Source organism: Chlorella variabilis (genome assembly GCF_000147415.1).
Source record: "Chlorella variabilis unplaced genomic scaffold CHLNCscaffold_32, whole genome shotgun sequence".
Classification (NCBI taxonomy): Eukaryota; Viridiplantae; Chlorophyta; class Trebouxiophyceae; order Chlorellales; family Chlorellaceae; genus Chlorella; species Chlorella variabilis.
This window is the reverse complement of record NW_005435056.1, coordinates 256,332-265,666: the sequence shown is the minus strand read 5'-3', so window position 1 is coordinate 265,666 and position 9,335 is coordinate 256,332. Positions and strand designations below refer to the sequence as shown.

Sequence of the window (9,335 nt, the reverse complement as noted above, 5' to 3'; positions counted from 1 at the left end):
CTGGACAAGCTGGGGCTGCGCCACTACTTCACGTGCCTTGTCACAGGTGCGCCGTGGCATGCCGGGACGCTAGCCTTGCTGCGAGGCTGCCGGCCCTGTCCTGTGCTGGCATGGCTGCGAGCCAGCGGGGCAGCTTGGCACGTGGAGCTGCTACTACTTGGGTCCGGGCGGGGACCTGCGCTCAGCGCGGGCGCCGATCACTGCCGCCCCTCCGCCCCTGCCGCTGGCCTGCAGCTGATGACGACATGGAGACCATATCGCAGCGGTACCTGTCGGCAGCCATCAAGCTGGGGCGGCCGCCCAACCAGTGCGTCGTATTTGCCGCCTGCCCAACCTCCATCACAGGTGCGGCGCGGCGGGGGTGGATGGGTGGGCAGGCGGCAAATACGACGCACTGGTTGGGCGGCCGCCCCAGCTTGATGGCTGCCGACAGGTACCGCTGCGATATGGTCTCCATGTCGTCATCAGCTGCAGGCCAGCGGCAGGGGCGGAGGGGCGGCAGTGATCGGCGCCCGCGCTGAGCGCAGGTCCCCGCCCGGACCCAAGTAGTAGCAGCTCCACGTGCCAAGCTGCCCCGCTGGCTCGCAGCCATGCCAGCACAGGACAGGGCCGGCAGCCTCGCAGCAAGGCTAGCGTCCCGGCATGCCACGGCGCACCTGTGACAAGGCACGTGAAGTAGTGGCGCAGCCCCAGCTTGTCCAGCAGCTCGCCGGTGGTGTGGCGGTCCATGGTGGTGACCAAGGCGCACGGCACACGCGTCTTGCTCATCAGCTGCACGGGAGCGGCACGGGCATGGGCGCGGCCAGTGGTAAGGACGCCACAAGCACATGCCAAGCCCCCGCATGCTGAATACCTCAGCGCTCCAAGCGGCCCAGGCCCGTGGGCACAGCAGCAGGCCCCCGTCAGCCTGCACCGCCGCCCCCACCTGCAGCCAGTCTGCCACACCGTCGCGCGGCTGCGCCAGGTCCAGCAGCAGGCGCCCGTACTCGCTGGCCACCAGCCAGGCCAGCTCCTGCGCCCGCCCCCAGTCGCGCGTCCACATCAGCACGTCGGTGGCAGCGCGCTCGGGGCGCACGTCGTACAGCTGGGGCCGCTCCAGGGAGGGGAAGGGCAGCCCCTCCGCCTCCGCCACGCGCTGCCAGGCCTGGCGCTGCAGCGCCCGCGTTTCGGCCACCACGTTATCCCAGTTGAAGATGAGGCCAAAGGCCTCGTCGGGGCGCATGGAGTGGCGGAAGCGCTGCCGCCCCGTGATCTGCATCTGCTCGTTCAGCGTGTCCACATCCAGGTGCGTGCGCTCGCCAGACAGCCGGAACTGGAAGAAGCCCTCCCCATACTCCGACCCCGCGCGGTCGCTGCTGCTGACGGCGTTGAGCAGGTTGCGCTCGCGCTCGCCGCCGTGCCGCTGGCCGTCAAACGGGCCCTTGCCGCCGCCGGCGCCGCTGCTGGAGCCCGCGCCACCGCCCCGTCCCGCCGCTGCTGCCGTCACCGCTGCCCGGCGGGACGTGCCTCGCTGCTGACAGCTGCCGCGGCTGCCGGGGGGCGCTAGGGGCTGCGCGGTGCGCCTGCTGTTTCCGTTTCTGCAGGCCTGTCTGGCAACCGCTGTGTCGAGCGCCGCAGCAACGCCCATCGTGCTCAGTGCAGGCTGGCATGCATTCGGCAGCGCTTTGGGGCAACAGATAAGGCGGGGCGACCTCTCCTGCTGCGTTGCTGCTGCCCACCAGAGGCAAGTCGAGCTTGTCTCCGATCAAATTGAATCCGACACCTGTGCTCGGTTCCCCGTGATCGACGGCACGGCCAGGCAAGGGCGTCACGTTTGAGGCCCTGTTCTGTTCAGGCTTCCCTCTCGACAGCCCGCCTCGCCGAGCCAGGGATGCTGGCGGCGGCTGCAGCAAGAGCAGGAGGTGCTGCTCTGAGGCGCGTCGGGGCAAGGGGGCTGCACTGGAGCGCGACGGCGGCGTCGGCGGCCGAGCCGGCGCACTCGCACTCGCACCCGCTGTCGGCCAACGAGGACTTTGACCTCACAGAGGACCAGCGCCAGTTCCAGCACGTGGCCGAAACGTTTGCTCGCGAGGAGCTGGCGCCCTACAGGCAGGTCACAAAGCGGTGCTCTGTGCCGCTGCTCCCGGTGGCACCGCTTCTCAACCGACCGACGCGCACTGGCTTACAGCTGGCCCCCCGCTGTTGTGCAGCGCTGACTGGGATGCGAAGCACCACTTTCCCATAGACACCATCAAGCGAGCAGCCGACCTGGGTGCGTCAGGGGTGCTGGGAGCAGTGCTTGCCAACCAACATTATAGCTCACAATTCGGTCGCATGCTGCTCCTGTGTGCTGCAGGATTTGGGGGCCTGTATGTGGGAGAGGATGTGGGAGGTGCGCCTAGCTCCGCTCTTGTCAGCTGCGGGGCGACAAGCCATGGCCTACCAGGGTCGTATGTGCAGCTGGCAGAGTGCCCAGGGATGTTGCTGCCCGCTGCAGGGGCGGCCCTGAGCCGGCTGGACGCCGCCATCATTTTCGAGGCCCTGTCCTGGGGTTGCGTGCCCACCGCCGCCTACCTCTCCATCCACAACATGGTCTGCCACGGTGCGGCGGCACACCGCCGGGAACACACCATGCTTGGCAGCCGCCGCCTGCTAGGTGCCAAAATCTGCCCTGGCACCCTAGCCTCCGCCATCGCCATGCCATGCCTGCCGCCTGCCACTCCGCCTGCCCCGCCTGCAGTCATCGATCGCTACGGCACCGCACGCCAGCGTGGCGCATACCTAACCGCGCTGACGTCCATGGAGGCGCTGGCCTCCTACTGCCTCACCGAGCCCAGCGCCGGCTCGGACGCCTCGGCGCTCAAGATGACCGCCAGGCGGGAGGGCGCCAGCGGGGACTACATCCTCAACGGGGCCAAGGCCTTCATCAGGTCTGCTTGGCACACGCGTGCCTGGCTGGTGCTGGGAAGTGTGGGAGTAGGGTCTGGGTGTGTGTGGTGGGGGCTGGCGAGGGTGCAAGGCAGCTGGTAACCAAGGGCAGGAGGGGGGGATTACTACAAACTTGTGAGCTGCTCGCTCGCTGCTGTCCCCTGTAGCGGCGGCGGTGTGAGCGATGTCTACCTTGTCATGGCGCGCACTGGAGAGCCTGGCCCCAAGGGCATCTCCGCCTTCCTCGTTGAGAAGGTGAGGGCCAGGCGTTTGTGTTGAAGGGCTTGGAACAGGGCCGTGTGGCGGCGCAGGCTTCCCACCCACACCAGTGCATGGCACGGCACCTGACTGTGCCTCTCCTGCCGTCCTGCCGTGTGTAGGGCACCAAGGGCCTGTCATTTGGCAAGCCCGAGTCCAAGCTGGGATGGAATGCGCAGCCCACGACAGCCGTCATGTTCGACGACGTTCGGGTGCCGTCCAAAAACCGCGTGGGGCAGGTGGGGGAGCAGGCCGGGGAGCAATGGCTTGAGAGCAGCACAGAAGGGATGGCCTGGATTGGCGCTCTCGGCAGGCCACGGGCACACCAACAAAGGCAGGGCCTGAGCCGGCTGCTGCTGAGTGCGTCCACCGCTGCCTGCAGGAGGGGGAGGGCTTCAAGCTTGCCATGAAGGCGCTGGATGGCGGGCGCATCAACATCGGCGCCTGCAGGTGGGCCAACCTGCTGAATGGCGCGCTGCTTGTCTGTGACATGGCAGGCAGTGCCTGCTTGCCCGCCCCACCACCACTCGACGCTGTCTCTGCTCCTGCTCTGCTTGTTTTCTTCTGCTGCTGTGCAGCATTGGCGGCGCACAGTTTTGCCTGGACACGGCCCGCGAGTACACGCAGGCGCGGCAGGCCTTTGGCGGGCCCATCTCGCAGTTCCAGGCCACGCAGTTCAGGGTGGCAGACATGGCCACGTCAATCCAGGTCAGCCAGCCAGCAGCAGCTGCGGGTCGCAGGGCGACAGCACAGATCCACACACAGCCTCGTGGCGAGGATTTGAGGGTTGTGGCAGCACCTGCCTGAGCCCCCTCGAAACCGACCGCTCCCCAGCATGCATATGCACAGCCACATGTCCAATGAGTCTGCCCCTCGGTCGCAGGCCTCGCGCCTGATGGTGCGGCACGCGGCGGCAGCGCTGGATGCGCACTCCCCCACCGCCACCATGGAGTGCGCCATGGCCAAGCGCTTTGCCACCGATGCCTGCTACAGGGTCACCGACGATGCGCTGCAGCTGCTGGGAGGGTATGGGTACTTGAAAGAGTATCCCATCGAGCGGTACATGCGGGACCTGCGGGTGCACTGCATCCTGGAGGGGACCAACGAGGTAATGCGCATCATCATCAACCGGGAGCTGGACAAGCTGGACCCCAAATGAGGCAAGGACCTGGCATGCATGTAATGAAGGATGTACCATACTTCCTGGCCTAGCGTTGCTTGGCCCCTCACAGCAGGGGCTAGTTGCCCTGTGGATTCAGCTAGCAGCATTTCCATGTACCAATATGCTCCATGTCTGTACATTGTCGGTCAGGCTCACAAGTGATGCCCGCAGTTGATCGACACCCGTTTGCCCGCCCTGCTTGCACTACATTGCTGAGTTTTGATGTCAGTTTCTCTGGTCCTGCGCCTGTTATTTTCTCTTACCGTGAACCCTGCATCTATGTCGCTCTTGTACTGCACGTGCCCCCTTCAAATGTAAGCCAGCGGCGCGGCTACAATCGACGACGGCACCCGCCTGTACCGCTGGGCGGCGCACGGGCTTTGATGCGCGAGGGCGGCTCCACCGTCGCAACTCTCGCTCTGCATCCCCCCTTTGGCATCAGGCAGAGCTGAATAGCTGCGTGCTGTCCTCCCTGCGCGTGTCTGCGTGAAGCTTGCAGGCGGGGCGCAGGCCCCCGCCCTCTAAACAGCCATGGCTGGTCGCCTCCTTGGCCGACTTAGGACGAAAGACCCAGCGCAGCTGGTCCAGGCGGCCCACCAGGCCTTCTTGCGGTTGCCCTTTGAGGCCAACCCAGAGCGGGTGGCGGATGAGATAGCGAAGCTGCTGCACAGCATGAAGGTGAGCTGAACCGGCGAAAAATGGGCCAACTGTATGCACGGCATGAGATGGGATGCGCGATCGCTGGGGGCACCGATGTGTTTTTGGCGATGTGTGGACGTGGGGAAATGTAGACGAATGCCAGGAGCGCGTTTGGATCGGCCCCAGGAGCCGGGAGCCGGTCAGCGGGATGGCGTGCGCGGCGGTGGCGGGAGCGTCGGTCTGCGACACGCCGTCCCGTTGCCTGCCCCTCTCACCCCTGCCGCCCCACCCCGCCCGCCGTCCGCAGGAGGCGATGTTTGGCGAGGAGGAGGCGGGGCAGCCGCACAGCAACAAGGAGGCGGCGGTGCTGATTGCGTACGAGGCGGTGAGCACGGGCCTGCTCACCGACATGGTCTCATACCTGGGCATGCTGGAGTTTGAGAGCCGCAAGGACCTGGTGGCCATCTTTGGAGCGCTGGTGCGCATCGAGCACAGCGGCGAGTTCCCGGGGATGAACTACATCCTGGACCACGACGCCATACTGGCCACGCTGTTTGACGGGTGGGCGGGGCGGGGGGCGCACGCACGCCGGCGCCGGCTGGGCTGCGCGACTGTGCCTGGCTGCAGCGATGCCGCTGCCTGGCTGCATAAGCTGCGTGTCCACTCCCCACCCTTTCCTCCACACCCGCTGCCGGGCGCAGGTACGAGGACCCGGAGATAGCGCTGCACTGTGGGGCCATGTTCCGCGACTGCATACGGCACGAGGCGGTGGCGCGCCTCGTCCTCGAGTCCACCATCTTCACAGAGATGTTTGGGCAGCTGGAGATGTCCAACTTCGAGGTGGCCTCGGGTGCGCGCCCGGGCAGCTGCGGCGAGAGAGGCGGCAGTGGCAGGGCAGAGGAGGGGAGGCGGCCCGCGCCGCCCGCGTGTGCGGCGGGCTGCTGCATGTGAACGGGCCGCCGTGTGGACTGCTGGCACAACAACCCTGCCGCCCCGCCTCCCTGCGTCCGCGCTGTGCCCGCAGACGTGTTTGCGACGTTCAAGGACCTGCTGACGCGGAACAAGGCGCTGATCGCGCACTTCCTGGCAGACAACTACGCAGAGGTGGGGCGGCGCGATGGGGGTCCTGATGTGCTGGGGCTCTTTGTGGAGGCTTGACGAGGAGGTTCTAGCCAGCAGCAAGAAGTAGCATGCGTGCAGCACACGCGTTGCCTGCCTTGACAGCCTCAACCACATGCCTGCCTTTCCGCCTGCGCTGACCCCATGCCGCCCCCTGCCCCCTGCCGCCGCAGTTCTTCAAGCTGTACACCGAGCTGCTGCGCAGCGACAACTACGTGACGCGGCGGCAGAGCCTGAAGCTGCTGGGGGAGCTGCTGCTGGACCGCAGCAACGTGAAGATCATGATGCAGGTGGGGTGCTGGTGGCCGTGTGTGTGTGTGGTGTGTGTGTGTGGGGGGGAGGCTTGTGGTCTTGTGGCAGGCAGCTATGGAGGAGAGCAGAAGATGCCCTGAGGCCTTCTTGCTCTTGCACGCGCCTACCTTGTCGATCTCCTTGCTCTGAACTAAACTGCGCCCCTGCCCGCGGTACTGCCCTGCAGTACGTCGCCGACGTGGACAACCTGTGCCTCATGATGAACCTGCTCAAGGACCCCTCCCGCTCCATCCAGTTTGAGGCCTTCCACGTGTTCAAGGTGCAGGCCCGCCTCGCCCGCTGGCCTGGTGTGCGGCACAGCGCCACCTTGCACCTGCCACCACCACCCTGCCACCCTGCCCTGCAGGTGTTTGTGGCCAACCCCAACAAGACGCGCCCCGTGGTCGAGATCCTGTTCAACAACAAGGACAAGCTGCTCAAGTACCTGGACGACTTCCACAACGACAGAGGTGGGTGGGCGCTGTGTGGGAAGGCGGGGCCACGACGTGATGTTGCAGCATTGCTGTCAGAGTGTGGTGGGTCGTGGAGGGCAGGGAGCCAGCTCCGACCGTCTCGATGTGCTGGTGCCAACTGCTCTGCTGCCGTGCCGCCTTGCCCTGATGCAGACGATGAGCAGTTCAAGGAGGAGAAGGCCGTGATCATCAAGGAGATCAGCCTGCTGCAGCCGGCGCCGCCGCAGCCGGCGCCGCAGTAGCAGCGGCTGCAGGGCGGCGGCACGGCTGGCGGCGGCCACTTCAGCAGCCCTGCCATGGCTCGCTGCTGCTGCCGCCGGCTCATCTTCCGTACAGTCGCCCCCAGGCGTGCCGGCGCTCGGGCTTTGTGGCTCTCCCCTCTTGACAACGCACGCCTGCCAACAACACATGCATTCCCGGCAGCAGCAGAGCTGTCCAGCAGCCCATCCGGCTCCGCCCTGCTGCTGCAGAGTGCACAGTTTACCCGTGCATCGTCATGCATTGCAGCCATTGCATGATTCCATTGTTTATGCCAGCTGTTTATGCCAGCTGTTTATGCCAGCCAGCATGTTTCCCTGGCTGGAACCGTTGTGCTCTGGATACTCTCCTCTCGTATACTGCTGCTGCTCTGCCTTTCCAGCTGGTTTGTTCCCTTGTAACAGCACTTGCAAGCAGCGTGAGCAGGCTGTGGCAAGCATACATAACATACAAGTCAAGTGGATCACTACCGAGCAAGCTGTAGGCTGGTCAGCTGGGCAAGGCAAGCTCAAGATTCGCCTCGGCGCGCTAAGCAACAGGGGACTTGATCATAGCGCGCGTTGCTCTACACCGCGAATGGGTAAGTCTCTGCAGGAACATATGAGAGGGGTGCATTCATATAATCAGGGAAAGGCTGGTAGTAGGGCGTGGTTTGAAGACAACAGGCAAAGCAGCGAGAGTGCGGTGGTTCAACGGCGGCGGCACGTGCCAGGGGCATCCTCCCGCGCCCTCCAGTCCCGCGCCCATGCACCCGCCTTCTCCAGCGGGGTCAGTGCTGCAGCCCGGGGCCAGGGTCGGGTGTGTTGCTGCTGTTGGCAGGCCCCGCAATGAACCACCCGCCCCCGGGCTGCACAGGGCGGCTCCCACGATGCACCATGCGCCCCAGCCTTGCGCCCAGCAGGTCGAAGGAGGCCTGCGCACCCGAAGTTTCGTCCAGGTGGATGACAGCATCAAACTGGTTCGACAGGGAGGCGTAGAAGTAGTGCGACTGGCGCTCGGTCCTGGGGCGGTAGATGACGCCAATGGCGCGCTCCAGCAGTGGGCCTGCGGGTGGCTGGCAGGGATGGGTGAGGGAGGAGGAGGCCAGGCCAGGTGCAGGAGAAAGAATGGCTGGGAGGGTAGAGGGTAGAGGGCAAGTCCTTGGACGCTTTACCCACCTTCCAGCGCGGCGCGCAGGTCCTGGCTGCCGCTGCGCAGGTCTAGGGCAAACTCGGGCATGGCTGCCTTGTGGAACAGGTGCTCCCAGCTGCCCGGCATGCTCTTGCGCACGTCCTTGAGCTGGACAGGCGTGTCCCAGTCGTCCGCCGCCGCCACGGTGCCGGTGTGGGTGGTGAACCTGCAGCAGGGTCGGCAGCAGCAGGTGCCTGCCAGGCGCTCATCTGCCTGGAAAGGTCCTCGAGCAGAGAACCCGGTGTGGTGCTCACGGACCCTCGCTGCAAACAGCGCAGCACAGCACAGCACAGCACAGCACAGCACAGCACAGCACAGCACAGCACAGCACTGCACTGCACTGCACTGCACACCCACCCGATGTTGAAGACCTTGCCCCGCCCATACTCCTCCCTCATCAGCTGCCCAATGTTGACCTCGCCGCGGCGCTGCCCCATGTCGGTGGCGCGTGCGTCGCCCATTGTCCAGCGTGCAGCTCGCAGATGGCGCCCACCCCCTGGCACAGCAGTCCTGGGCTGCCCAGCTGGCGGCCGGTCTCGCAGCGGTCGGCATGCAGCTGGACCTGCAGCAGCCAGCACCTGTTGACCTCGGCGAGCTGGGGGAAGCTGCGCAGCGCCGCCAGCTGGCGCAGCTCCAGGAGGCGCTGGCGAAGGGCGGCGCCAGCCGGCTGGAGCACTATGTGCACAACGTGGTGGGCGCCCTCAACCTGGCGCCCGCCATGTTTGGGCAGCGCGAGACCTACCTGGATGCAGTACGGCGTCGGCAGGACCGCGAGGCGCTGGCGCAGCTGCGCACCGGGTCGCATTGGGGCGCGGAAGAGACCGGCCGCTGGACGCGGCGCCCCCGAGAGCAGCGAGTCTGCCCCCACTGCCACGACGGCATTGAAGATGCCCCCCACATGCTGCTCACCTGCCCCCTTTACGCCCCGCTGCGCCTCAACTTTCCTGACCTGTTTGCTGAGCCCCATCCTCCCCACCGCTTCCTCCGCCAGAAACCGTGCCGCCTCGCCGCCTTTGCTGCCGCCTGTCACCAGCGCTGGCTGACCGCCACCGTGCGAT

General features: G+C 66.0%; 4 protein-coding genes across 4 annotated transcripts in view; 2 read left to right on the top strand and 2 right to left on the bottom strand.

Annotated features, from left to right (window-relative positions):
- The window catches only part of CHLNCDRAFT_33180 (hypothetical protein), a gene marked incomplete at its 3' end in the record, with an annotated part of 1,920 nt that extends 276 nt beyond the window's left edge, over positions 1-1,644 (bottom strand). The window contains exons 1-3 of the mRNA XM_005843275.1: positions 926-1,644; positions 657-771; positions 243-468 (exon numbers count right to left, since the gene is read on the bottom strand). Of these exons, the coding sequence (XP_005843337.1) occupies positions 243-468; positions 657-771; positions 926-1,627 (1,043 nt within the window). The remainder of the gene's footprint in view (positions 1-242; positions 469-656; positions 772-925) is intronic.
- Positions 1,645-1,783: 139 nt separating this feature from the next.
- Positions 1,784-4,324, top strand: CHLNCDRAFT_56404 (hypothetical protein; the record flags this gene model as incomplete). The annotated part of the gene is made up of 10 exons (XM_005843340.1): positions 1,784-2,088; positions 2,190-2,251; positions 2,336-2,371; positions 2,477-2,581; positions 2,720-2,909; positions 3,075-3,162; positions 3,288-3,404; positions 3,548-3,615; positions 3,744-3,873; positions 4,049-4,324. The coding sequence occupies exons 1-10, from the start codon at positions 1,871-1,873 to the stop codon at positions 4,322-4,324; spliced, it is 1,290 nt and encodes a 429-aa protein (XP_005843402.1). The 5' UTR covers positions 1,784-1,870.
- Positions 4,325-4,858: 534 nt separating this feature from the next.
- CHLNCDRAFT_37505 (hypothetical protein) lies at positions 4,859-7,091 on the top strand (the record flags this gene model as incomplete). Its single annotated transcript, XM_005843339.1, has 8 exons — positions 4,859-5,005; positions 5,274-5,527; positions 5,668-5,816; positions 5,991-6,070; positions 6,259-6,375; positions 6,564-6,656; positions 6,744-6,846; positions 7,003-7,091. The coding sequence occupies 8 exons, from the start codon at positions 4,859-4,861 to the stop codon at positions 7,089-7,091; spliced, it is 1,032 nt and encodes a 343-aa protein (XP_005843401.1).
- Positions 7,092-7,672: 581 nt separating this feature from the next.
- On the bottom strand, positions 7,673-8,738 carry CHLNCDRAFT_141247 (hypothetical protein; the record flags this gene model as incomplete). The annotated part of the gene is made up of 5 exons (XM_005843274.1): positions 7,673-7,695; positions 7,859-7,882; positions 8,029-8,151; positions 8,265-8,443; positions 8,635-8,738. 5 exons carry the CDS (start codon positions 8,736-8,738, stop codon positions 7,673-7,675), a joined length of 453 nt encoding a protein of 150 aa, XP_005843336.1.
- Positions 8,739-9,335: the final 597 nt, after the last annotated feature.